This window comes from Malus sylvestris, chromosome 17 (genome assembly GCF_916048215.2).
Source record: "Malus sylvestris chromosome 17, drMalSylv7.2, whole genome shotgun sequence".
Taxonomy (NCBI): domain Eukaryota; kingdom Viridiplantae; phylum Streptophyta; class Magnoliopsida; order Rosales; family Rosaceae; genus Malus; species Malus sylvestris.
In genome coordinates, this window is record NC_062276.1 from 12,808,014 (window position 1) to 12,835,379 (window position 27,366).

Consider the following 27,366-nt stretch of genomic DNA (forward strand, 5'->3'; position numbering starts at 1 on the left):
TGCCGACTCTCTACCACTCAGAAACTTGTAGGCCTCCGGTGCCGGCATTATGGTTGAAGAGCGTGAGAAATAGAGGAGGGAGAAGGACAAATGAGGAGGGATAAAATACGGAAAATGATGTGGTTAAGAGACACCGATGACAAGAGATTTACTCTGGCGTTAGTGAAGAAGGTGTTCATGTTCTTTTAATTTATTTTTACTTTTTAAATAACATCGGGGCAAAATGGAGAGTTCAATGGTAAAAATATTGAAGTTGGGTTTGAAGATAAGAACGAGGATCCTCTTTGTGAGGATCTTGGGAATCCTTGAATCGTGTCCGTTCATCGTACATCGTGTGGTCATAAATCATTTTAAATATTTTTATTTAAAATTAAATATGAATAGTATATGACAAAAACTAGCCGCACCATATATGATGAACAGACACGATTTGAGGATCCTCCTAGTGAAGATAAGATAGTTAGGTTTAAGATTTTTTTACAGTTTTTGAGTTCAAAAATTAACCTCAAATAGGGAAAAGGATTCCAGCCGGATCCTTTTCCTAAGAATCCTAGGCATCCCGTGATCGTAATCGTTTATTGTGCATCGTGCGATTAGAAATCATTTTAAATTTAAATTTTAAAATTAAATATAAATAGTTTCTAACAAAAATTAACCGTATTATGACTACGAGATTCTTAGGATTCCTAATAAAAGGATCGGGCGAGGATCCTTTTCCCTCAAATAGAGTACCAAAAGGGTTCGTAATACGTCATCCTATATTATCCAAGTTTCAGTGTTGTCTTAAAAAAAAAATTCAGATGGTATTTGGATTCCCGAGAAAGATTAACATACCACCGCGTCACCGCGGGGCGCACTTATCATCGTTCGCGCCATCTAATCTACACTGAGGCTCTTTCACTTCCCAAAATCAACCGTTCCAACCGTTGACGTCAATCACTGCCGTTCATTTCAGATGCATCCGAGTGGTGAATAATTACACTATTTGCTTGCCGCAGACGTCGTTCCCAATTTGCTTGCTAATTAACCGCTTATTCACCTAATCGAATTTATTAACTGTTTCTTAATTACTAAGATGTTTATATTTATATTTTTAATATTAAAAATATGTTATGAAGATAAGTGGAGGAGGAAGAAAAAAATTTAAAAAAAAATTAAATTGTGAAAAATTATATTATTGTCTATATTTTATTTTGTGATGAAAAATTAAAATTGTCTTTTCATCTTCTTTTTGTTTAATTTAAGCTCTTTCTGCAACTTCATCAGCTCTCCTCTTCGCTTTTTTCTATAACTTTTCTCATCTCTCTCTCTAGAAATTCATCGATCAAAATCAGAAATTTGAAATTTGCAAGCTACAGAAATGTCGAGGGTGACGGAATTTCCGGTGACAGCTCGCGGTCGCTTGGCCGTGCTCTCAGCCCACCTGGCAGCTGCGACCATCGAGCCCTATGAGCTCGGACCCGCTCTCGAGCCCCACGGCGCGTCCGCTCACGTCCCACCGCCCGGGAACCTTCGGGGACCTTTGACCATCGTCGACGAGAGGACCGGTAAGAGGTATCAGGTCCAGGTCTCTGAGGAAGGAACCGTCAAAGCCACTGATCTCAAGAAGGTAGAATCTTTTTAACTTATCACTCAATTTGCTATTCTGGGTATTGGATTTTTTAAAATATTTTGCTGTTCGATAGTGCATTTTATGTTTGGTTGCTTGGAAAATTGCAAATAAATAGAATGAAAGTGGAAATTTTTATGATGGGGATTCTTGTGTTTGAAATTTGATTAAATTAGTGGAAGAAAATTTGGTTCTTGTGAAATATGCAGATCACAACAGGCAAAAATGACAAGGGGCTGAAGGTGTATGATCCAGGCTATCTTAATACCGCCCCTGTTCGATCCTCGATTTGTTATATCGATGGCGACGAGGGGATTCTTAGATACAGAGGCTACCCAATAGAGGAATTGGCTGAGAGTAGTACCTTTTTGGAAGTGGCCTATCTCTTGAGTAAGTACTCTCTCTTAGAAATAGCAACGCAAGGAATGGTTTATTTTTCTTAATTATATGTATTTTAAGTGAAATTTTCATGTTCGAAAGGAAGATATACTATTACATTGACAACTATGTGAAGAATTTATATAACTTAAAATGTTTGAGGGCATAATTAATTACTATAGAAATGAGCTGGTTCCCGAAATGTACCCCTGAATTATCAAGAAGTATTCAGGATTAGGTGTAGTCTCTCCATGCGTTTCTTGCTGTGAAGTGTCTTTGTCATCTTTAATTTCAGTTTCCGATTTTGAACTACGTTGCTTTGTCATTAAGCCTTTTCTCCTCCAGTGTATGGGAATTTGCCTTCTGAAAGTCAATATGTGGATTGGGAATTTGCCGTTTCTCAGCATTCAGCTGTACCACAGGGAATTTTGGTAAATTTTCTATTTGTTATTCTTATAGAAATCCTTTGACTATCCCTAGGATCAAAATATTGGAATTTGACATGTGATTAACTACATATCATCTTTTTCTTCATATAGTAGGGAATCTAGGGATTTTTGATGTATCTTTTAAACAACCGTGCGACAAATACATACTCTCTGGTCCTCTGGACTCATGGAGGTTCTTTTGCCTTGCAGAAATGCACAAGTATTTGTTTTGTTGTTGCTTTGAGCATTTACACGATGGTGTCTTTTGTATTGTAGGACATTATACAGGCAATACCTCATGATGCACATCCAATGGGCGTACTTGTCAGTGCCATGAGTGCGCTTTCTGTTTTCCATCCTGATGCTAATCCTGCTCTTCGTGTAAGTTTATTCTTGTTGGCTCTGTGAACGACATGAATTTTGTCACAATCTTATTTACTAAAGGGGTCCATTGTTTGATGCATTATTTGATTGTATCATATCTGATCATATTTTATGTTAACATAGGGGCAAGAAATTTACAAATCAAAACAAGTGAGAGACAAGCAAATTGCACGCATCCTTGGGAAGGTATGTTTGATCTTGTTCTTTACTTGGGACTTGTAGCCTTAGAAAATGTGGTGTGAATGTTATCTATGCTGCCATTCTTTAGGTTGTCCAACTAATGTAGCTCTGTACAAAGCATTTGTGTTGCCTTCCCTCCTCTTTCAAATTTTGATCGATACACTCCAAACATATAGCCTCAGTAACCCCAGCCTCTGCCGCTATCCAGTGGCAGCATCCCTTACCTTCTCCTACCACACAAGGACCCATTTTTCAGAATTTGGTAGGCCTATAAAATTAATTGGGGTACTAATCCAATCCCCAAAAAACCAACAGAGGCTTTAACCCCCACCTATATAACCCCCACCTATATCTCCACAGTCTATAGCTATTGTCTTGCTTCTGCATCACTTATCACTTATTTGGAATCTTCTGGTTAAGGTTATATTAAATTGTTATTTCATTTTCAGGCACCAACCATTGCAGCTGCAGCTTATTTGCGATTGGCTGGAAGACCTGCAGTTCTCCCTGCTAACAACCTTTCGTATTCGGAGAACTTCTTATACATGCTAGATTCCTTGTATGTTATACTTTTACTCTTTGTATGCATTTTACTGCATAACTTTCCAAATCATATTTGGCAATCTTTTTGCCATCACCACTGATGTTGCTTTTACTGTGCACTTAGGTCTTCTTTTGTTTTAATATGTAGAGTGATAATCATTGTGGAAAATATGATATTTGGTCACCCTCTAATCTGATTAAGCATTTCTCCGTGCGAATCTACAGAGGCAATAGATCTTACAAACCCAATCCTCAACTGGCTCGAGTGCTAGATGTTCTCTTCATATTGCATGCAGAACATGAGATGAATTGCTCCACAGCTGCTGCCCGGCATCTGGCATCAAGGTAGGCATATCTTGTAACCTGATTGAAATGAACCAATGGCATTTTATAACGTGTCTGGCTCTTTATGTACAGCGGTGTCGATGTTTACACTGCTCTTGATGGAGCTACAGGAGCTCTCTATGGCCCTCTTCATGGTGGAGCAAATGAGGTATTGCAATAGTTCATGTTCCCATTTTTATGTTCATTTTTCATGCATTTTTCATGCAAACAACTGGAAGATCACTTTCGATTTGAAATGAGATTTTTATTCATTAATATTCTCATGTTTAATTTTGTAAATAAAGTTTCTTTTTTGTTGCTGCCTGGATTATTGCAGGCTGTGCTTAAGATGCTAAATGAGATTGGAACTGTTGAGAACATTCCAGATTTCATAGAGGGTGTGAAGAACAGGTATTTAATTTCTTATATCTTAGTAGTTCACACAGTCTGGTGAACATGATTCATATTGAAACAGTTATTTATCAAACTGTATTTTCTGGTTCTCGCTTCAGGAAGCGAAAGATGTCAGGTTTTGGGCATCGTGTGTACAAAAACTATGATCCTAGAGCAAAGGTCATAAGGAAACTGGCAGAGGAAGTATTTTCCATTGTTGGAAGGGATCCTCTGATTGAGGTGCATTTCTAATCTCACTATTAAATGCTCCCCCTCTTCACCCCCAAAAAAAGAAACACCCAAAAATTAGGAAGGAATAAACACAAATTTGGAAAGTGCAATTTTTAAGTTTGAGTGCATCTACCCGACATTTGCAGGTAGCTGTTGCTTTGGAGAAGGCTGCACTTTCTGACGAGTATTTTGTCAAGAGAAAGCTCTATCCAAATGTTGATTTCTACTCCGGATTAATTTATAGGTACTTCTCATTACTTTTCATTTGATGTCACACTGATTTTTACTTTGCCTATCTTGCAACTGTGAAGATGTATTAACTTCATATTAATCAGGGCAATGGGATTTCCAACTGAGTTCTTCCCGGTTTTGTTCGCGATCCCTCGAATGGCTGGGTGGTTGGCACACTGGCGCGAATCCCTTGATGATCCTGATACTAAGATCATGAGACCCCAACAGGTTAGTTCCTTGCTCATACCGTTTGCTTGTTTATGTGGAATTTGTGGTGTTTCTATTGGATTGAGTAAGACACAATTCCACGTCTTTTGTGGTCTAGAAAATTAAAATGGTGATGTGCGTCTGGTCAGTGGTCACCCCGTTTCTTATTTTTGCTAATCATTGTGATTAATCAGGTGTATACTGGAAACTGGCTGCGCCACTATATCCCACCAAGAGAACGCATAGTAACGAGTGATGCAGACAAGCTCTCTCAGGTTTCTGTATCAAATGCCTCTAGGCGTCGGCTGGCTGGATCTGGAGTTTAGTCACTCATTCAGAATTGTTTGCAACATCACAGAAAATGAAAATAAATTAAGATACTATAGGGAGAAAGAAGTATCTGTTCTGCTCATCTTTCTGCATAAAATTGTGGTGCCTTCAGTAAAAGCAGAAGAGTTGCGAGGCTTTTAGGTTTGGCGTTATTTAGCGAAAATAAGAACAATAAGCACACTTTGTTGTCGTCGAAATGTATTCTGAAATTTTCAGTCAGTCATCTGGTTTAATTTTATTTACGATTTCAGCTCAGTATTGTCTTATGTCTTTGTAACAAGTTGTTTTAACCATTTTGTGTTTCTGTTCGTTCTTTTTCGGGTCAGAAAATGCGACGGGAAAATGTAACATGCACGTTTGGTTTCTTTAACTCCATGCATTGCATTCGAATTAGGCCCGGATACCAATTGTTGTGCAACTAATTAGAGTTTACCAACTACTAAATGTAATCTAGCACCATTCTATCACAAAAGGTGTCGATGCTACTGAGCTACTTTTATGTTGTAGATTGTTACTTACTGAGCTACTTTTATGTTGTAGATTGTTACTTTTTGATGTTACATAATGTTGATCTTTTTTCTTTTGGTTGAAAAGGCACAAGATTTTCGACGAGGGTGTCGTGGCCCAAAAATTATCAACCCGCAACAAGAAACTACTCCCAACAAAATTTCGCCGCTAAAACAGTGCGTGGTCTATAAAATCAATAATGCTATAAGGATCTAACAAATTTTGCAACAGTTAAATGTGTATAAAATTTGGGATTTGGATCCTCGGATCCCCTCCCTGAGGATCCTAAGGATCAACGAACACGGATCTTTGATAAAAAATCGTGAGGTCCTAATTAAATACTTTTTATAATTTTAAAAGTAAAGTAGCATTGTTTTACGTGAAAAATAAAAAAAAGGAAAAAATTGTAACTGCACGATTTTTGATCAACTGTCCGTGTTCGTAGATCCCTACGATCCCCAAGAAAGGGATACGGCGAGGATCCAAATCCTAAAATTTGTATCGCGGAATGAGGCACAAAGTTGTAGTTGATCTTATTCTCTAATTTTTCTTTAAATCTTAGGACCAAACACCCGTCACACTCGATTTTACGTAGCATTAAATCCACACGCTTCTATTACAAGGATACTTCCTAATTAAAGCGGGAGACATACTTCTAGCGGGCTATCACTTTTGGCAAAACCCGGATAAAGTGGAAGCGGACTCCATTATTAACCCGAATACGATTGGATCCGGATATTAATATCAGAGAAGAGAAGTTTCGCACGCAGACACACAGAGACGTACGTCACACACCCAAAAATCCATCAGCCGCTCGCTCCGTACACCTCTCTTTCTTCCACTCACCGGCGGCGAATTTCCTGTCCGGCGCCATTAGCTGAAGCCAATCACACCAGGTCCAATTTCTGATCTTTATGCTTGCAACTTTCCTCCTGTTCGCTATTGTTCGTTGTTACTTTTACTCCGATTTGGATCTACGGTGCTTAATTGTTTGATTGTGTTTGTTTGCTGAGACAATTTTGAAAATTTAAGTGCAGAACCCAAATTGAAAGTCTTGGATTTTGGAATTTTTGTATTGCACGATCAGAAATTTGAATGTGATCTCAATTTTTAGCATCTGAGTACACATAGAATCAGGGGATTGTGATCAAATCATGAAGAAAGTTTGAGTTGATTGGGATTGATTGATCATAGGTTGATGGCTTTATAATTTCTAATTCACTCTAGCCCTTCTCTTCTCCCTGAATTTTTCTGTGATTCCCTCACTAGTCACTCTGCTCGGCAATCTACTGCCACGCATAATGAGCTCGTTGTAGTTTCAGTTAAGTGTTGAATGCTTTGGTTTTCAAGCCTTTTAGACTGATTTGTTTCCATGTAGCCCTCGTTTGGTTGCTCTTTTGAGTTTCGAGTTACATTTTGGTGGATCTATTTCTCTGGAATGTTACTTTAGGTTTTGTTTCCTTCTTGATCTGTTAAGTTTCTACCAGAATTAGGGGTAATGCTGTAGAAATTTGAGTGATAAGGATCTTATCATATGATACTAGCTTTCGATTCCCAGCAAGCTTTAGTTTACTGCCGTTGTATAGAGGAGAGGTTATGCCATTTTGCAATTTCGATAACTTCTTTTCGTAGAGGAGATTAAAGTTTTTCCAATGTTTTGATATAAAAGTATTGGAGGACGATGGGACATTGAGGTGCAGAAGGAATATGAAGAGAGTTTAAGGCAAAACCTATCAATACAAGTCGTGGTCAATACCTGTCAGGTGTGAGGAACCCTTTGAAACAAGAAGATGCAAGTCATTTCAGTGGTTACAAGGGAAGACAAGCTGTATATTTTCCTTGTAGAATGTGAAAGGCTTTTCGGTTTTGATATGTTTCACTTCATCTTTTAGCAATGTTAAGTTCTTCAAAATAGATTTGACGTTCAGAGATTTGTTTGTGTTGCTGTTGTTAATTCTGTTCTTATAATCTAAGAAAGTTTGATGATAATATTCTTGTTGTGTATCCTTACGTGTTGATTTGCGTAGCTGAATTTTTTGGTTTTAAATACTAAACCCTGATTATGTATTTTCATTCTTGGTTTAGATCTTTGAAACCATGTCGGGCCAAAGCCAACGCTTGAATGTGGTTCCTACCGTTACAATGCTTGGAGTTATGAAAGCTCGCCTTGTCGGTGCGACAAGAGGTCATGCTCTCCTCAAGAAGAAGAGCGATGCTTTAACTGTGCAGTTCCGTCAGATTCTTAAAAATATTGTCGCAACCAAAGAATCCATGGGAGATGTGATGAAGAACTCCTCCTTTGCCCTTACTGAAGCCAAGTATGTTGCTGGCGAGAACATCAAGCACATTGTTCTTGAGAATGTCCACAATGCCTCTATTAAAGTTCGATCAAGGCAAGAGAATGTTGCTGGTGTAAAGCTCCCAAAGTTCGAATACTTTACTGAAGGTGAGACCAAGAACGACCTCACTGGATTGGCAAGAGGCGGACAACAGGTCCAACTCTGTCGTGCTGCTTATGTGAAAGCAATTGAGGTTCTCGTGGAGCTTGCTTCACTTCAAACATCATTTTTAACCCTTGATGAAGCAATCAAGACCACAAATCGTCGTGTCAATGCCCTAGAGAATGTTGTGAAGCCTAGGTTGGAGAACACAATAAGCTATATCAAGGGGGAGTTGGATGAGCTCGAAAGAGAGGATTTCTTCAGGTTAAAGAAGATACAGGGTTATAAGAAGAGGGAAATCGAGAGACAGATGGCAGCTGCCAGGAATTTTGCCAACGAGCAGGTTGCGGAAAAGTTATCGCTGAAGAAGGGCATTTCCCTACATTCAGCTCAGAACTTGTTGTCTGCGGAAAAGGATGACGACATCATTTTCTGATTCGGATGCTAGTTTTATATGTTTGTGCTTTAGGATGTGTGATTCTGGTCGTGCTGCTCCGTTCTGCAGAGGAATTCTATTAATATTTAGTCCGACGGTCTTATATTCTGAATAAAAGCTCCATTTTCTTCATGTATGTTTCTATTTATTGTGAATTATTTGTAACATAAATTTTACTTCAGTTCAAGGTTTTGAAATATTTGTTGATTAGATCTCTGGTTTATTCTAATTATTAGTGTTGTTATTTAATCCCTGCATCATAATTATTAAGGTTCGTTTTCTTTTATTTTTCCTGGTACGAGTCACACAATGGGCCAATCATAACTGGCTATCGAACTCAACACAAGTAATATACATCATCTACATCCATGTGAATCGAACGTGAGACTTCTCGCATGCGAGTAGTAGTTAGCATTAATTCATGTAGTCGGAAATGAACTGCTTATGTTGAAAGGCTTTAGAAAGGGGTGGCGACTAATCCGACCCAACCCAACCCAAATTTAGACTTAGGATAAATGTCGCAATGTCCCCTCAACTTATGACCTTTTAAAACATGCTAATTTGCTCCAACCGTCAAAATTCAAGGCTCGGGCTCAAAACCAAATTGAAAGTCCGGGAGAAAATCAAAATAAGGTACTAAAATGAGTAATTCCCCATTCAAGCGGCATTGCTAAAAAAAAAAAAAAAAATTCTTTAGACAACTGAAATGGAAAAAATAAGGAGAAATTAGGTTCATATCCTTCTTTTTGCTACTTCATTTATTAAAATCCTATTCATTTTCAAATTTTGATCAAAATCCTTTGGTATTAATAACATCATTAATTATTTGAATAATAAAATATTTTTATTTTTAAATATATTTCTTTAGTGTTAAAAATGTTACAATTAGTATATTTATATTTATGGTTAAATTTTTTTATCATATATTTTATTTTTAGTTTGTACCTATTTTTAATTTGTACCAATTTTTTTTTTCATTTTTAATTTGTACCCATATATTAGTTTCTTTTTGTGCCCATATTTTTTAATGTTTTATTTGTGTTTGTACCCATGTGTATACTATTACGTGACATTGTATATTTAATCAAAGATATAAAAATTACATACGGTATATTTATGTTTTATACCTAAACTTTGTATCATATATTTATATTTTTAGTTTGTACCCACTTTTAATTTGCAACATTTTTTAAATTTGTAGTATTTTCTTTTTAGTTTTATTTTGTACCCATGTATTAATTTCTTTTAGCGCCTATATTTTTTAAAAATTCATTTGTGCTCATAATTTTTTAATCCTTTATCTATACCCTAATTTATTTATAATGTACCCATTATTCTTTATTAATGTACTACTTTGTTATATGTGAAATGTACCAATTTTTTTGTAAAATGTACCAATTTTTTTAACACTATGGATACATTCTTTTGCCATTTATTATTTATTATTTTTACATAGTTTTTATCCATTTATTCAATAAAATGTTTGAATTTTTTTATTGTAACTGTTTCTAATAGTATTATAATGAGGGATTTTAAATTTATAGGATTATAAATCTCATAAAATATCAAATAATTAATGTCAAAACTATAAAAATATAAATATTAATTGTAATATAATGAGGTGTACAAAGTCAAGGGACTTTGATCAAACTTTGAATATTATTAAGGTTTTAGTCAAAGAATATTAAGGATTAGAGACCACATCCAAAGTATCCCAAAAAATAATATAAAAAATGAGCAGCTTAATCTCCATCTTAAACCAGCGGTGGTGTTTGAGCTACTACCTGTGAATGAAAATTTCTTCCTCCTTGATCTTGGACAAAATTGCACCTACAAAACAATTAACACCTTAGGGTCAAAGCCAAGAGCCTCACGCGCCCACGATGAATTGTTGGGGGGGGGGGAGGCTTTGGCCGAAGAACCTCCAATGCCAAAGTTAGAATTTAGAGAAAAAAGTGTTTGGAGAGTATTGGGTGACACACCCCGCCCCGAAGGAGGGCGTGCTGGCCACCTCCAATGCCAAAGTTAGAATTTAGAGAGAAAAATGTTTGGAGAGTATTGGGTGACACACCCCGCCCCGAAGGAAGGCGTGCTGGCCGTCATGTGCGAGTGACGTAACCATTTGCACAGTGCGGAAGCTAAAAAGATAAATGGGATTTACCTACGGGTGTTATATCTTAGTAATGGTCCTACTTGACTGCACTTAGTACTTATGCTCTGAATATGTGTGTTTCACACTTAAACCCACTCTAGCATGTTAGTTGGATATTATTGCTAGTAGTTGGTTTTTATTCCTTCGTATTTCTTTTATTTTTTGCTTCCGCATCGCACTTTTGGTTACGTGACGGCCAACACGCCTTGATTCTAGGATACTGGGAGTGCTCGTGAGTTCCCAAAAACAAAATCGTGAAGGCGTTGTTGAGGCCCAAAGCAGACAATATCGTGCTATGGTGGTGGAGCGGGCCCAGGAAGTGATCCGCCCCAGGCCGGGATGCGACATTGGGAATTTTACAAGTGTGTTGGAATCATCTTTTGGTGAAAATGGGAGCCTATTTATAAGGATAAGGTGTAACTTATGGTTTAATGTGTGATTTAATGGATTAATTTGGCAATTAATCCATTAATTGGTTAATCAACACATTTTTGGAATAAATATTTTGGGGGTTATGTAATTTATATGGGATGTTTTGAAGGTTATGAAATAATTACCTTGTGGAAAATATAAGATGAGGATGGATGAAATAACTTTGAATTTATTACCTATTTTGGGCACTTTTGATTTGGTTGAAGGCTGATTGCCCGCTGCTCGCGCGTAAGAATCATGTTGTACCTCAAGGGTATTTTTGTCATCTTTTGTCCAAAAATCCACTTGTCACCTTGTGATTATTTTTGGCTCCACAAATGCCCCCACACCTGTTCGGCTGCTCGCAGGAAAGGGCATCAGGTGTAGAGATCATCTTGCTTTAGGAAACGTATGACTGCTTTCTATTTTGATGTAGATTCTCTCTTTAATAGGAAATTATGTCCTTCTAGGAAAGGGAAATAAATTTCTCTCAAAGCCTATTTAAGTCCACCTTAAGTGGGTTATTAAATCAACTTTGGAGAGCGATTTATTCTACCCTACAAGAGAGAGAGAGCTTAGAGGTTATTTGTTCCCCCTCCTCTAGCAATCTTCTTCATCTTGTCGGTGCAAAGGACAGTCTTTCGTTGATTTCTTCGTCTTCTCCGTACCGCATCGATGTAAGAAAAAATTAATTTTTCTTGTTTTCTTCTTGGATAGTGCTGTCGCGGGGCAGCCATCGGGGTGGTGCAGCACGTCGGCTGACAAGGGCCAGGAGTCGGCTCGGCATGGGCCGATGAGGTGTTGTGGCAGAGACCATTGCTTTAGGCTGCTCAACTTGGCTAGAGCCATGGGCAGCTTGTGCGGTTGGGACTGCGAATTGAAGCGTTGAAATGTAGTGCTAGGTGAGCCGCATGGCTCATGTCCTTTGGGCTTTTAGACCTGACGTGGGCCAGGCTGACAATTGAGAGAAATGAAGAGGTTGCAGGCCTCATAAGTTACTGAAATACTAGGCATGCAGGCCTCTTGCCTCCTGAAATGCTAGGTTGAGCTCCCCTGCTGAGTACCGTGAATGGCGTTGGCTGCTTAGTTCTCTTCGTCAAGAGAAATGTGGACTGCTCCCGAAAGATGAGGTAAAGATGATCAAGGTGGATGCATTGGCTCGTCTGATCGTTGTCGTGGAGCCTACTATGAATGATGGTAGAAAGAAAAGATCTTCCCTGCTTGCTCAAGAGATGCCGGTTGATAACGATTGAAGACTTCCTTTGCTGCTCATGAAGGCCTACTTGTTGCCGAGATGCTTGTGATTGACATAACTTCTTCCAATGGGAAGAAAAAATAAGGCTGCTAGATCTGAGCCTCTGGCGCCTGCCATGTCGAGAATGGCTAGTACGATTGCTGATAGGATTGCTCAGGGTAAAGGTCATGTCATGCCTCCAGTGCCGAATTCTGTACCAAGATATCTGTTGGGAGCTAAGTCTGGTTCACCTTTGGAGAGGCTTGCTACTATGAATAGCGATAAGGTGAACTCTGCTGCTAAAGTGGCGCCAAGGCCCACTCCCTTTGCTGCTGAGATTGATCCTGCTAGGAAGGAAAAGACTGCTCGCGTGGACAGCTGTGAGAAATCCACTAAGCCTACTTCTGGGAAGGCTGCTAAGATCTGTGTGCTTTTGAAACTAGATCTGCTTAAAGACATGGACGCTTGTGCCAAGTTTGTTAATGGCTGTAGAAAGGTTGTTTGCCCAAGTTCCTTTGCGAAACATACGACCCAATATAGAATGACTGCTCTGCTTGCTATGATGTATATATAGCAAGGCTGCCAAGGAGGTGGTGAAGACTATGGCAGCTGAAGCTTATTCCTCAGCTGAGAAGATCAAGAGGTTGGATTATGAGCTTGTTTCTTTGAAGGGGTCTAATATTTCTGCCCTCACTTCTCTGCAGCGTGAGACCGCTCGCCACGAGATCGTTGACTTGAAGACTAGGCTTGACGTGATCCAAGTTAAGTATGAAAGTGCACAGAAGGAGATTAGATGGTACATACCTCAGATTCAAGATCTTGAGTTTGTAGTTTCTGAGCTTCGTTTCGCTACTTATGCAAAGGATGAAGAGTTCATTGCTGCTTATAATCAAGTGATCTAGTTCAAGAGAATCGTCGATAGGCTTGAACCACAAGGGTTGGAACTTCAAGATGTACTGAAGATCAACGAAAGTTTGAATAATGGAGTGGATGAGCTGTAGCGCGTCCGTGTTAGTCTGCTTGAGAAGAATGAGTAGCTGAAGGGTGAGAAGGATGAGCTTGAGGTTTCGAGACCTTCTCTATTTCTCCAGAAGACTTGCTTGCTTTTACTTTTGAGGCTTCCATTGGTGAAGTAGTTGGAGAAGTTAGTGCCCATGCTGGGGCAGCCGGGGGTGAAGCGCCAAATGATGCCGCTGCTAAGAGCATTACGGCCGCTGAAGGTGTGGCGACCGAGTAGTCGTGGGATGTCCAATCTGTTGTAGTCTTCTAGGTAGTCTTTAGGATTTTATTTGTTTTTCCTTGTAGCTCTTGTTTTGCTTGAACTTTTTCGACCTTTGCTAATTGTTCATAAACAAGTTTTCCTTTGTTTTTCTTCATCTTCACTTCTTTTGTTCATGCCCTAACCTTTAGACTTGATAGACCAGTGGCAGGAATGCTACTTTTTTATAAGCAGACAAGCTCGCGTAGCCTATGCAACCGTAGGTGTTGGTGTAGAACTTTGCAAAGTTGTTAGTCATATGGTTGGCAGCCGGATGCCTTACTTACAGAAGCAGACAAGTCCGCGTAACCACTAAGTTGTTAACCTTGACTTTCTCCAATTCCATAGGTTGCGTAGCAAGTATCACAATACTTTAGGACTTGGTGTAGGTTGTTCCGCGCTTGGTAGAGGTGAAGCTTATTGACTACGTAGCATGTCGGCAGTGGATAAAGCTTCGTATATGTGCGCTAGCTTGTTTAACCTTTCACAAGAATGTGCGGTACTATAAATCTAGTACAGCTTTACTGCTTGAAGGGCAAGCCGTAGGCAGTCTTCCAGAAACCATAGGCTACCTTAGTGCACTCGGTAGCAACTTTAGGGTTCCAGGGTAGCAGTCTATAGGGCGTACTGCATAATGTGCCCCATCCGTCTCTAGGGCCCAGTTCTCGGCGGATTAGGCCAAGAGACCCAAAATCCTTCAGTTAGCTAAGCCTTGAAAAAGGCCATTGTAGCTACTTCTAGGAATCCTGGCGCAAGCCATCGTGTATCTAGTTATACTAGGGCAATCAGGCTCATCTACGTCTGGATATTCGGAGTGTAAAGTTTATCCTCTCGTCTTGGAGAGCTGACCCATATAGGTGTCGGGGAATTGGTTTACCCTCTCGCACTGGAGAGCAATTAGTTTACCCTCTCGCACTGGAGAGCATGGTTGGTCCCTCGGGGGGCGCAATTCCTGCGATGAGTCCCTAAGAATGACGCAGTCTTCTTTTGAAGTGCATGAGTGATCAGTTGTTGTAAGCATGCAGCCGAGCCAAGTTGTGATTACTTTTAAATTCCTCATTGAAAAACAAGTGAAACTAACCAGAACTTAGCTGTAAGGTAGGAACTGCATAACAACTGGATAGTTATCGGCTTGTGAGGTGGTGCCCGTCGAGCTTCTTGAGTCTTCGAGCTTTGATGTAGCGGAAGGTCACACATGGTACTTCTTCAGATTGTAGGCGCTCCATTGCTTTTCGATTTTTTTATCGTTTCATGGTGGCGAGGGTGTAATTATTCTTGTCGCCTACTCTGCTGATCTTATACGGACCTTCCCAGATGGGATCCATATTTTTTGAGCCTTCTCTGTGGGCAGTGATAAAGGCTTTTCTTAGGACTAGATCTTCGAGCTGGAACTGTCGGATCTTGGCCTTTTTGTTGTAGCTGGAGAGGAACTGCTGCTGGTAGGTTGCGATGCGGGTGATAGTCTGCTTGCACTTCTCCTCTGCCTGATCTAAGCTTGTGGCCATCTCTTTTCTGCTCAATGCTTGGTAGTAAAGTGGTGATACTAGGCTTGATGACATTGGGATGAATGATTGCTTTTAGGCCAAATGCCAAATAGAAAGGAATTTCACTGGTTGCTCGTCTTTTGGTGGTGTGATACACCCATAGACATCCAGGGAGTTCGTGTGGCCATTTTCTTTTCTTGCTGGTGGGGGATTTCTTGTGGTAGTCGAGGATCATCTTGGTGGATGTTTTGGCCTGCCTATTGCCTTGAGAATATCTTGGCGTAGACATATGCAGCTTGATACCATATTTTGGGAAGAACTTCGACAAATCTTTACCCATGAATTACGAGCTGTTGTCAGTGACGATGGATTAAAGGATGCCAAATCAGCAAATAATGTTTCTCCATATGAAGCGCTTTATGTCCGTCTGAATTGTGGTCGTCATAGGTTCTGCTTCTACCTATTTGGTGAAGTAGTCGGTTGCCACGATCATCATGCCTTTGCCCCTAGTAGTCTGGCTGGTGATTAGCTGGGAATCGGAATGAATTGAAAGCTTTTTCACCGGCAAGTCTTTTGTCATTCGAAGGCCTGTTAGTGGGGCTTCATACTCTGCTTCGTTGTTAGATGCTTTGAAACCTAGAATAATCACCTGCTCAGGCATCAAACCGCCTGGGGTGACAAGGACCACGTCTGCTCCTGAACCTTTGTAGTTGGATGTGCCGTCGACATGCAAATGCCAGAAGTCTCCATCGGGTGGAGCAGGCGCGGCTAAAATGTGCTCGGCTACTTCCGAGACATCGTTTGGCCGCTTTGTTGCGTCATAAATACGTTGTAGGGAGCCGTGGAGCTGGGCCATGTCACACGCAGTAGGAGATGCTTAACTGCCTGTATTGGGCCACTCTAGAGTTGAATCATTGAGCAAAGGTTGCCTAGGGCCGTGTGGTGTGCAGTAGGAGGTGATACTTAACTGTCGGTACATATTGCTCCTATGTAGAATCTTTTAGAGTGACGAGGACAAAACTTGCTTCTGAGTGTGTCCTTCTAGTGTTCGTCTACCCTTGGTGTGTCTTTTGGGCCGAGTTGTTGTGTTCGTAAAAAAACTTTGCATCCGCCAAGGTCTACGCATTTATCGTCACACGTCTGGATTGGGCGGAATAATACGTCATGAGGATGAAACTTATAGCATCTATGAGAGCTTTTAAACTGTGGAATACAGGTAGTCGGGCCCCTAGCTCTTCTCGTATGATAGTAGAGCTTATTACTACTTCAGATATCGTCAAACATGCGAATAAGTCATCCGCTGCTTCTGGTTTGGATAGTAGGGAGGTGATGTCGGGTACTTCTTCAAGTCTTTGAATGTGCATTAGCGAGCCTCGTCCCAAAGTGCATGTTTATCTGCCAGAGTGAAAGAGTCTGCTAGAGTTAGATCTTCTTTCATGATCAATTTTCTGAATAACAGGTAGTCTGCTGGAAGTCCTTTTTGGAAGGCTGTTATAGCTATCGAGTTGTTGCATCCGACTATCTTTGCCTTCTCTCTTTGAACCTCCTCAAATAGTCGTGAAGCGACTCCTTTGGGTTCTTCTTGACGTCGAACAAATGGTCGGACTTCTTTTTGATTGAGCGATAGGATGAATATTCTTTGGTGAAAACCAAAGAAAGTTCGTTGAAATTCCGAATGGATTATGGCTGCATGGTGTAGAACCAATCTTGCGCCTTGCCTTGTAGAGTGGTGGTGAATATCTTGCACATGAGTTCATTGTTGTTTCGATAGAAGATCATTGCGTTTCGCTAGTGCTTTAAGTGTCTCTCCAGGTCTTTATCCCATTTGAAAGATGTGAAATATGGCATGCTGAACTCGTGTGGAGGCTCTACCTGCTCAATCTCATCCGTGAAGGGTGACCTGCTTATGTTGGTCATGTTCCGTCGTAGTGCCTCATTGGTGACCTCGTTGCGTTGAAAATTACGCAATCGCTTGGTCAATAGTCTCTCTACTTCTTCCTGAATTTGCCTTTGTTGAGGTAGTGGAGCTCTCGGCTGCCCCCAACCGTGACTTGTTGGTCTACGCTGCTCTTCCATGTGTTTGGCTCGTCTATGCCGCGGATGCGGTGCGTGTAGCGTGTTCTTAGCAGGTGAGTGAATTCTTCGCAGGCATCCGGTTGAACTTGAGCCGTATTGAGTGACTGCTTCTCTCTGTCCATCGTGCTGCCTGCTCCGATGTGAGGTGAATGATACTCCTTGCGGGCTTAGCTGTGAATGAACACTTCGCTTGAAAGGTTGCTCATGTTGACTATCGTAGTGTGACCCTGACTGTGAATGTATGTTCGTCTGTGGGCCTAGTCGAGAGTGCACACTCATCCGCGCTCTAAAACCGGAGTATACGCTATCTTGGGCGGCCAATCGGGAGTGTGCACTGCCTGAACGCTCGATTCGTGGCTGGTCGAATGGCTGCTTGCCGGGACGTTGCTGGAGAGGTACGCTCGGTTCGTGACTAGTCGAGTGGCTGCTTACCGAGACGTTGCTGGAGAGGTTCTTTGTCTGCCCTTGTCCTATTTCGGGACACCTCGTCTAGGGCATGTTGCATCTCGGTGCGCTGCAAGAGTTGGTTCACCAAGGTCGTCTGCTGTGCAAGGGCGCTCATCAACTCTATGACTTGTCGAGACAAGTGTTGTTCGCCACTTGGATTGGAAGAGTTTGAAAGGAATGTGCCTCTTTGGGCAGTGGAAGGGTGGTAGACTCCGGGCGCGAGATTTGAGTTGGGAAATGTCAAATCCACGAAAAAATATGGTGAGAATGCCCCCGGCTCGATGGTAGGTTCAGATGGTTGAGATAGTCTTGGGCTGACTTAGGCTGCTTAGAAAGCCACGGGAGCAGACTGGGCCGCGAGAGCAGGCTGGGCCACAAAAGCAGGCTAGGTCGCGATAGTGGGCTACTCGGCGGGAGTAGGCTGGGCCACGGGAGTGGGCTGCTTGTCGGGAGCAGGCTGGGCCACGGGAGCAAACTACTCGTCGGGAGCAAGCTGGGCCACGAGAGCAGGCTGGGCTGTGGGAGTAGGTTGCTCGGCGGGAACAGGTTGGGCCATAAGAGTGGGCTGCTCGGCGGGAACAGGCTGCTCAGTGCGTGATACATGCGAATGCGAGGCTTGAGCTCGGGCTCGTGCAAGCTTGGATGACATGGCTTGGGCCATGGTGGAACCTCGTAGTGGTGGTACCACTCCACCTATGACCACATTTAGCCTCGTGGATCGTCGCGGTCCCATTTCTTGAGTATTAGAATTTTCATTTGTGGAATTTTCTAAATTTCTAGCCATTATATTTTTCTTATACATTTTATCAAAGAACCTTTGCAAATAAAAAATTCTAATAATAAGAACGTATGAAAAATATTCAAATGGTCTAGAAAATAAAGAAAAACCTTTTTATGCGAGAGTCTTCTACGATTATGGATCTCAACTCTCAATGAAAGCACCAATTTGTGGATGCAAATTTCTTCCTCCTTGATCTTGGACAAAATTGCACTTACAAAACAATTAACACTTTAGGGTCAAGGCCAAGAGCCTCACGCGCCCACAATGAATGGGGGGGGAGGCTTTGGCTGAAGAACCTCCGATGCCAAAGTTAGAATTTAGAGAGAAAAATGTTTGGAGAGTATTGGGAATTTTGCAAGTGTGTTGGAATCATCTTTTGGTGAAAATGGCAGCCTATTTATAGGGATAGGGTGTAACTTATGGTTTAATGTGTGATTTAATGGATTAATTTGGCAATTAATCCATTAATTGGTTAATCAACACATTTTTGGAATAAATATTTTGGGGGTTATGTAATTTATATGGGATGTTTTGAAGGTTATGAAATAATTACCTTGTGGAAAATATAGGATGAGGATTGATGAAATAACTTTGAATTTGTTACCTATTTTGGGCACTTTTGATTTGGTTGAAGGATGATTGCCCACTGCTCACGTGTAGGAATCCCGTTGTACCTCAAGGGTATTTTTGTCCTCTTCTGTCTAAAAATTCACGTGTCGCCTTGTGATTATTTTTGGCTCCACACTACCGATATGAGAGTTGGAGATGAAAAGAATAGAAGTAAAATACACATCTTCAAGGGAAAATGAAGGCGCAATAACATTATCGGGTATCACTGATGTGAAATATTACTACAATGGATGATGATCGAAAGAAAATCGAAGAAATGAAAAACAAAAATGATTCTTATTGATTGATACAATTGAAATGACGACAACTGAAACGCCCAAGGCTAAGGAGATTGAACCCACCATGGTTTCTTAGAAATCGTGTCACGCTTCAGGGGACAATGAGTTGCAGGACTCAACCGAGCATTCCATCTGACACCCTTGTCCTCACAGGGCAATATTCAGAAAGGAAGGCGCTTTGGGGGCTTGATTTGTTTAGAACTTGAAGCTGAAGCATTCCCAGAAAACGCAGCTGGCCTCTTCATGGGAGGAGCACTGTATATACGAGGTAATTATATGATAAGGGCGGGAAGCGAGTCTATACATGGTTTTGTTAACTACAGGAAGAGAACATACAATTTATCCAAAAGTTTACCTGTAACTCTTCTGGAGTGCATTTCTCTTCATAGCTGCAAGATTTTTCACCTCATTACTGCTCAAAAGAAAGGGAGGGGGAGAAAGATGTTAATATCTCGAAAGTCTATCTTGACAAGACTAATCAAGAACCCAACATTTTTGAACAAAGGCTCCGAGATAAGTATCAAACCACTTAATGATCCGCTTAATATGATATAAGAAAATTGGAACAACAAAGTAAAAGGAAAACTTGAGGGGATAATGTCTGTTCACAAGACCAAGGTGCATCCGACACGCCATACCAGGCATCATTCTAAAATACATCATTACCTTTTCAGAAAATCGAGTTTCGCTTTCTTCATCAAGTTGCTCTTTCCAGTAACATTGTAGCCAGGCCCATTGCCTACAAAGAATTATCAGAAATACAACGGTTAGTTGTGCATCCTATTTAATAATGTATTAGTCTTAGATAGTCTATAAGAGAACAGAAAATTTTACCCCAGCTTCTTTTATTGCTTGATGGTGGAACCTTTGTGCAAATTTGAACTTGCCGACTTTGTTTTCCTACAAAATTTGGATGGTCAGTAAGGTTAATCACGTAGAAATGAGTATGCTGTTGCTCAGTTTGCTAGAACATGCTAAGGAGGTAAACTTACGAGCATTTGCCTCTTGATATCGACTCTTCAACTTGTCACCTATTAAATTTTCAGCCATATCAACTTCCTTCAATTTTGCCTGCATGTAATCACCCACAATTAATTGTTTATCCTTTTTGCCTTATAAGAAACAAACATAAACCAGATCCAGAAATACTGCATCAAGCACCAAAAATTACGCTATACGTTAAACTAATGGGATTTGACTACGGAAACTAAAAGAAAACAAATTTGGTCAGATAGCATGAGGAGAGTAGGAAACACACCTCATACAATTGACTCCATCTGAACGCGACTTTCTTTTGCTTCATCCTTTCAATCACCTCATTCACCCTTGTAGTACCAAACTCCTTTTCGTAGAATTTCTTCCACAACTTATCGGTAATTGGAGTCAAATCTCTACCCTACAAGAATTAATTAAAAAACATTTCACAACTTGTACCAAAGGATCACAAAAACATTCAAATAAGAATAATGTGGATCAACTTACTTTGGTACTCTTCTCTACATGCATCAACTGGTCCACTGTACAATGTGGTAGGATTCTCTTGAGCAGATGAGAATCGGTTTCACCAACATCTCCAAGGCGCCTCAAATTGTCTATTGCCGTGTTAATGCACAGATCAACCAAAGATGGTGCTACTGCTTGCCCTTCATCACTTGAATAATCCTCATCCATGTTGCCCAGTCACTTTCTAACCCGGTAGTCTCCCTAAGATCAATACATTAAGCAAAAAATCAAATTTGCGTCATCGTAAATACTTTAAGTAGTTAGTATTCTGCATTAAACAAATAGAACTCAACTAAACTGAATTTCCAGGATTTCGAGCAACCCGAAAAGGGTGTTGCTCGAAATCCTGGAAATTATAAGTTAAACCCATATTTTCTTATGGCCGACTCTATCATTTACCATCATCAAATATACAAATTCAATACTTTAGAACTTTATCATCATCATCCTAGATGATCAACGTTTAACTCATACAACTTTGACGACTAATTGGATTCAGCTGAATCCATAAATCCCTCTCAGGTTTCTCAACAATCCATAATAAAAATAAATAAAAAATTATCCAATGAATTACAGAAACAAAACAGAATCAGTCCAAGATCAAACCTTTAGCTATTAATTTAATTCAAATTGGAAAATAAATTAAAAAAATAAACCAACTAACTCAAATTCATCAACGATTTGGCAAAAAAATAAAAAAATAAAAAAAATAAAATCATCAACTAAAATCCATAGCTCAATCCGAACATACCCAATATTTCCAAAACAAAAGAAGATAATGAGAAATAAATTGGTTTGAGAGGGACTCACCGAGTGATCGGCGACGGAAGGAGGTCGTTAGACGGAGGCGAATTACAGGATTAATTTTAATTGAATAAAAACATATTTATTAAATTAAATTTATTTTTGTGTGTGCTAATATGCACCGGGCTTGCGTTTCTGCGTTCGTTATATGTAGGAAGAGATCCGCTTTCCCTTTTGGTGATCCTTTGTAATAAAGCGTAACTTGTGCTAACGTGCGCGGCCCGTGCCAAGTTTAGCTGGCAGGGCTCCACAATTTTGTCCCGGAAGTTGGAACTCACCAAATCCTCATTTTATTACGTAACATTTGTTTACTAAATGATATTATAGTCTAGTTGCATTCTTCGTTCACTTATAAATGGACGGCTTCAAACTGAACTCACTTAGATAATGAATTCAATAGCAATTACGGCCGGGCCATGGCATTATTTGGCAGAAATCTCCCCGCCCCTTACCATCGTTGTATTAAATAAAATCGAAAGTACATGTGTTGTAGGAGAATCATGTGATCGACTAACCTAGAACATTTGAGGTTAGGGAAAGCATTCGAGAACGGAGTTTACACGCTAACATACACAATACTTTTTTGACAGAATAACGGGATATTTATCAAGTTAATTCGATCAAATATGTGTGTTAATTCAATCAGCCAGCCCCCATGTTGGCATTGCAAAAGTTGCAACCTTGTTACAAGTCACGCTCTGATCAATTCTAAATAATCGATTACATGTTTCAAAAACCACTTTCAGTTGAGCAGATCGACATCGATCCCGGGATTAGCTAGGATGTGACCTCATCTGCTATCAATGGAGGAACAAAATTGCAATTCTGCAAAGTCTGCTCAAATATATGACCCACTTTAAGCAACTTTCCCTGCAAAATCGACACCAGAAAAATCTTGTATCAGCAATCAGATACTCTACTCTAAAGTCATATAGTTTTCGTTAATTCAGCGACTCTCCATTCAGTGTTCAGTGTCAAGTACTAATTCCTGATAGAAATCAACGTGTCACAATGTAGTAGGTAGGTAGAAAGGCAATACCTCGTCAAATGCTGCACCGATCATTTGAAGACCAACAGGAAGGCCTGCAGACCCCCCTTCAACAAATCCACATGGCAAAACCAGTGCAGGTAGACCTGCCAAGTTAACATTGACCTGCATACAGAATCAAGCAGAACAGGTTAGAGGTCATTTAGTCATCTTATGAGTGGAAACTACATGACAGACGATAAAAGTTTTAAAGTAGGACAAGCACGTGTGCAACGTAGAGCTTAAGAAACAAGAACCAACAGCTTGTGCCACCAAATGCCCCCAAAATGAGATCTCAAACCACTTTAAATTTCTCACTACAACCTCTAGAAACAAGGGTGACCACATTTCACCATCTACTCTTTTTAAAGACAACAAAATTGAGAGCACAAAATGGAAATGTAGGACAGGTTGAAGTGCATGCGCCAAAAATGCGAGGATTAACTATAGAAATGAAGGCCTTATCCTCCGCCACACCCTAATAATAGAACAACATTTTTTCTTTTCTGAAACAAAATCTGAACAATTTACTCACAGATTACAACATGGTACGTGGGCAAGTATCTAAGATTACAATGATGAATGCGTATCCAACATCATTACTCAATTATCATAGAACTCCTAGTACACACGTAACATACACCCCATGCATGCATATAATGAGCAGAAATTAAAAATTTTGGGCACTCAGAGAAAGTGAGAAAGTTCTTACAGTCATTATGTCACCTGCATACATTGCTAACGGATCATTTTTCTTTTCACCTGAAAAAATACAAGTAAATGGGTGACTTACTGACATACCATAAAACATATGAAAAGTATACATCCGTGGAAACCGGCATACCAATCTTATAAGCAGCAGATGGAGCCGCAGGTGAAATTAGGATGTCATGTTCATCTAGTGCTACCTTGAAGCTTTTTCGAATTATAGTCCTCACCTAAAACACTAAAAGAATCATTAAGGCCATCTTGAACACCCTAAATTCATAGGATTAAGCATCTCAGAACATAACATAGTGAAGTAACCAAAATATAGATAATAGTGTTGGATTTTGCCACCCCATGATGAGTTGTCCTAAGTCTATTTGGAATTATGTTCTTAGAGAATTAAATTGTTTTCCCAATTGGAGTGGTTTTCCCGTTAGAATTCTCAATTGAAGAAGGATCCATAACTAGATTCCAATTAGGATTAGTATTTTTTATTGAAGAATTATGTCTATATAAAGGGGCTATTGCACTAGTTTTGAAGTGGAGCAAAACAATAAGTTGTATACTACTCAAGGAGTTCGAGTGAGAGAATATTGTAAGGGCAAAAGTATGCGCGAGAGAAAAGAAAAGAAATAAGATTGTATATCTTGTTCTTATTCTTTAAGGTTTTTCGTCAAGTCCTAATCCAAGAGGTTTGGCAAGATTATTCGTTGTACTCATTATTGATATTGTGAAAGTTTGTTGTTGCTGTCCCGTGGATTTAGGCACATTGCCGAACCACGTAAATTCTTGGTGTTATTTATCTTGATTATTTTGTTTTTGGTTTCCAAGTTTTGTTCGTTTTTCCCATTTTTAAACGCGATATTCACAACAAATAGGATAAACTCCTGCCACCAAAAGTCCATCTTTTAAATTAACACCAACATCATGGTACCTGCTGGGCGCGCTTATAATATGCATCATAATAACCAGCTGAAAGGGCATACGTTCCCGTTAGAATTCTCCTTTTGACCTGCAAGAAAAAGGAAAAGATTTAAATGAAGTCGCTAACTGTTATAAGTCTGTAAAACAAAAATTAAAAACTAGACCAAGAGTACTGCAGTTCCAACTAATAGAAACTTCATAAAAGTTGTAAGTTTCAACCAGCCACCTATACATAGTGTACCTCAGAACCAAAACCCTTGGCTCGGGAATCTTTATATTGTGAGTTCAACTCATCAGCAGGAACTTGGTTTCCATACCTGGATATGGATGAAAAACAAATAATAATGAATGTGAGCATATCCGTCATTCTGATATACCATCTGGAGAGAGTTTTAAGAATGCATTTAATAATTTGTTATCTTTATTCATAGTGGATCTAAACAAGCCTTACCCCAATCATTTCTCTTCTCCCATTTAAATATACAAATGAAAAAACTTATTTATATATCAGAAAAAACTTCTGGGTTAATTACCTGACACCATCATAACGTGATAAGTTTGAAGACGACTCAGATGAAGCAAGAATGTAATAGGCTGGCAACCCAAGTGAGAAAGAAGGTAATGAAACCTGCAAGTTAATGTTTCAAGAATATATGAATCAAGTCCTAAGACGGGGTACACATGACATATTGAGGGAAGGAACAGATACGAGCAATTAAAGGAAAAAATATTGATAGAAGGTAGACCTCGGTTACGGAGCATCCTAATTCTTCAAGATGCAAAGCAGCATTACGAACTGCAGAAGTTACTCCAGTATCAACACCATCATCCAGAGTTTCCCGGATCAGCCCAATCCTCAATCCTTTAAGAGGTTTAGAATCTAGCGAACTTATGGAAACATGTTCAGCTTCAAGGTTGGGAACCTCCTGAAAGGAGAAATTTAAATGCATGTGTCTAGCAAACAATATGTGATACTAGTCCTTACTCTTTAGTCTTCACCTAAAAAGACCAAAAATTTTCAGAGTTTGCATTCAGGATACACTATGACAAGATTACATGACTTATAAAATCAAGATGTAGAAAATTTTCTTACACGCTTGCTGCTAGTTGCATCAAGTCTATCATGGCCAGAAATTGCATGGAGAAGAATCCCAGCATCAGCCACAGACGAACCAAAGCAGCCGATGACATCAAGCGACGATGCATACGCCATAAGTCCAAATCTTGAGACACGCCCATATGTAGGCTTCAATCCAACAACACCACAAAACGAAGCTGGCTGCCTCACACTTCCACCAGTATCACTCCCCAATGACACCATACACTGCCTAGCAGACACAGCTGCTGCTGAGCCTCCCGATGACCCTCCTGGCACCCGAGACACGTCCCACGGGTTTGCAGTCACCTAATGAATGAACAGATGCACCACCTGAGTAAACCAACCCCAGTTACGAGTGCGAAACATAAAGAAACGAATTTCCACAACCTCACTCCCCTTGACTCTTATTAATACCAACAACCAAGCTGCTTCACTATCCACAATCAAAAGGTAACTCACATTCTAAAAATTCCATGAAACACAACAATTAACTTCCTTAATATCCAACTAAAATTTCACTCGCATCAAAAGGTACAAACTTTTTATGAATTCCCACGAAATTTAATGACAACAATGAAAAATGCACAGAACCCACATAGTAGATTGATCAAAAGGAACCCCGAGAGAAAAACCTGAAACGCTGAGCCTTCAGTGGTGCTACCCATGCCAAACTCATCCAAATTGGTTTTCCCCACCACAATCCCACCCAGTTCTTTTATCTTCCTGACGGCAGTGGCGTCATACGGCGGCGTGTAGCCCTCCAGAACACGAGACCCAGCCGTGGAGGGCATCTCAGCCGTGCAGATATTGTCCTTGACGGCAACAAGGACCCCAGCCAAGGGACCCAACTCCTCATTCCTCTGATTCTTCTCGTCGAGCTCGCGGGCTTGGGCGAGGACGGAGTCGGAGACGTGGAGGAAGGAGCGGAGGTGGGGCTCGGTGAGGCGGAGGCGGGCGAGGAAGGAGTCGGCGAGCTGGGTGGCAGTGAGGTGGCGAGAGAGGAGGGAGTGGCGGGTGGAGAGGATTTGGGAGTGGGGGAGTGCGTTTGGGGACGGGGATTGGTCTGTGATGGTGGAGTGGGTGACGGGCTGTGAGGATAAGGAAGAAAGGGGTTTAAGGGAGGTGTAGCGGAGGAGGAGGGTGGGGTTTGTGCGGAAGTGGGAGAGCGAGCGCGGTGCTTGGAGTGTCGATAGCATTGTAATTTGTGATTTGTGATTTGTGAGATGAATGGTTGAAAGAGAAATTGATGGGGGTGAAGAGATGATCAACTGACAACTGTTTATCTGTTACTTTCTTCTGTTTGAAATGTTTACCCAAATCTAAAAATCTCCGCCTAGACAGCTGTTTACCGTCCCGATTAATGGCTAGACACTTGAAAAGTATGAAAAAGTTCTTAGACCTACTGAGGCCCCCCGCCTAGTACGCCCTAAGCCCCGCTTAGCCGCCTAGGTCCTAGGTTCCAGCCTGTCGCCCGACTAACACCTAGTGTCTTTTATAACCTTGACCCAAATAAAAAGTAGGCCTAATCGGATAAATGGTCCCCGTGGTCATAAGGTATTCAGATGATAGCCCCTGTGGTAAAAATATTCGGATTTAAACCTCTGTGGTCTAAGTCTGTTAGGATTTATGCCTATCTGTTAAATAATGCTCACGTGGCTGCCAAATGTCTGTCACGTGGCAAAATAATAATTTTTTATTTTTTTTAAAAAAAACCTGAATTTTTACACGTGGCAGACATTTGGCAGCCACGTGGCATATATGTGTCAGCCACGTCAACATTATTTAACAGATGGGCATAAATCCTAACAGACTTAGACCACAGGGGTTTAAATCCGAATTTTTTTACCACAAGGGCTATCATCCGAATACCTTATGACCACGGGGACCATTTATCCAATTAGGCCATAAAAAGTATAGTAAAAAATCTG

At 40.4% G+C, this 27,366-nt stretch overlaps 4 protein-coding genes across 4 annotated transcripts; 2 read left to right on the forward strand and 2 right to left on the reverse strand.

Annotated features, from left to right (window-relative positions):
• Positions 1-1,200: 1,200 nt before the first annotated feature.
• LOC126612052 (citrate synthase, glyoxysomal-like) lies at positions 1,201-5,493 on the forward strand. The gene is made up of 13 exons (XM_050280355.1): positions 1,201-1,609; positions 1,819-1,999; positions 2,333-2,418; positions 2,692-2,796; positions 2,923-2,985; positions 3,429-3,538; positions 3,748-3,867; positions 3,940-4,015; positions 4,184-4,257; positions 4,359-4,479; positions 4,617-4,714; positions 4,806-4,929; positions 5,103-5,493. The coding sequence occupies exons 1-13, from the start codon at positions 1,361-1,363 to the stop codon at positions 5,232-5,234; spliced, it is 1,539 nt and encodes a 512-aa protein (XP_050136312.1). The 5' UTR covers positions 1,201-1,360; the 3' UTR covers positions 5,235-5,493.
• Positions 5,494-6,475: 982 nt separating this feature from the next.
• On the forward strand, positions 6,476-8,834 carry LOC126612077 (V-type proton ATPase subunit D-like). Its single transcript, XM_050280381.1, has 2 exons — positions 6,476-6,641; positions 7,831-8,834. Exon 2 carries the CDS (start codon positions 7,843-7,845, stop codon positions 8,620-8,622), a length of 780 nt encoding a protein of 259 aa, XP_050136338.1. The 5' UTR covers positions 6,476-6,641; positions 7,831-7,842; the 3' UTR covers positions 8,623-8,834.
• A 10,425-nt stretch (positions 8,835-19,259) lies between these two features.
• On the reverse strand, positions 19,260-21,854 carry LOC126610281 (uncharacterized). Its single transcript, XM_050278295.1, has 8 exons — positions 21,687-21,854; positions 20,856-21,077; positions 20,632-20,769; positions 20,366-20,444; positions 20,208-20,273; positions 20,040-20,112; positions 19,729-19,785; positions 19,260-19,628 (listed from the first exon to the last, which is right to left on the reverse strand). The coding sequence occupies exons 2-8, from the start codon at positions 21,042-21,044 to the stop codon at positions 19,535-19,537; spliced, it is 696 nt and encodes a 231-aa protein (XP_050134252.1). The 5' UTR covers positions 21,045-21,077; positions 21,687-21,854; the 3' UTR covers positions 19,260-19,534.
• A 248-nt stretch (positions 21,855-22,102) lies between these two features.
• On the reverse strand, positions 22,103-26,757 carry LOC126610277 (glutamyl-tRNA(Gln) amidotransferase subunit A, chloroplastic/mitochondrial-like). Its single transcript, XM_050278288.1, has 10 exons — positions 26,071-26,757; positions 25,433-25,744; positions 25,086-25,265; positions 24,873-24,967; positions 24,581-24,656; positions 24,350-24,427; positions 23,552-23,645; positions 23,420-23,469; positions 22,720-22,833; positions 22,103-22,550 (listed from the first exon to the last, which is right to left on the reverse strand). The coding sequence occupies exons 1-10, from the start codon at positions 26,632-26,634 to the stop codon at positions 22,458-22,460; spliced, it is 1,656 nt and encodes a 551-aa protein (XP_050134245.1). The 5' UTR covers positions 26,635-26,757; the 3' UTR covers positions 22,103-22,457.
• Between the last annotated feature and the right edge of the window lie 609 nt (positions 26,758-27,366).

What these genes read in the sequence shown, in the direction of transcription:
- LOC126610277 (XM_050278288.1), bottom strand. Translation starts at nt 26,634, where the DNA reads ATGCTATCGACACTCCAAGCACCGCGCTCGCTCTCCCACTTCCGCACA. An exon ending in ATGCAACTAGCAGCAAGCGT is followed by an intron (nt 25,266 to 25,432) that starts GTAAGAAAATTT and finishes TTCTCCTTTCAG; the next exon opens with GAGGTTCCCAACCTTGAAGC. An exon ending in ATTATAAGCGCGCCCAGCAG is followed by an intron (nt 23,646 to 24,349) that starts GTACCATGATGT and finishes TTAGTGTTTTAG; the next exon opens with GTGAGGACTATAATTCGAAA.
- LOC126610281 (XM_050278295.1), bottom strand. Translation starts at nt 21,044, where the DNA reads ATGGATGAGGATTATTCAAGTGATGAAGGGCAAGCAGTAGCACCATCT. An exon ending in ATGTAGAGAAGAGTACCAAA is followed by an intron (nt 20,770 to 20,855) that starts GTAAGTTGATCC and finishes TAATTCTTGTAG; the next exon opens with GGTAGAGATTTGACTCCAAT. An exon ending in GATGGAGTCAATTGTATGAG is followed by an intron (nt 20,445 to 20,631) that starts GTGTGTTTCCTA and finishes GATTACATGCAG; the next exon opens with GCAAAATTGAAGGAAGTTGA.
- LOC126612077 (XM_050280381.1), top strand. Translation starts at nt 7,843, where the DNA reads ATGTCGGGCCAAAGCCAACGCTTGAATGTGGTTCCTACCGTTACAATG.
- LOC126612052 (XM_050280355.1), top strand. Translation starts at nt 1,361, where the DNA reads ATGTCGAGGGTGACGGAATTTCCGGTGACAGCTCGCGGTCGCTTGGCC. An exon ending in AAGCCACTGATCTCAAGAAG is followed by an intron (nt 1,610 to 1,818) that starts GTAGAATCTTTT and finishes TGAAATATGCAG; the next exon opens with ATCACAACAGGCAAAAATGA. An exon ending in AGATCATGAGACCCCAACAG is followed by an intron (nt 4,930 to 5,102) that starts GTTAGTTCCTTG and finishes GTGATTAATCAG; the next exon opens with GTGTATACTGGAAACTGGCT.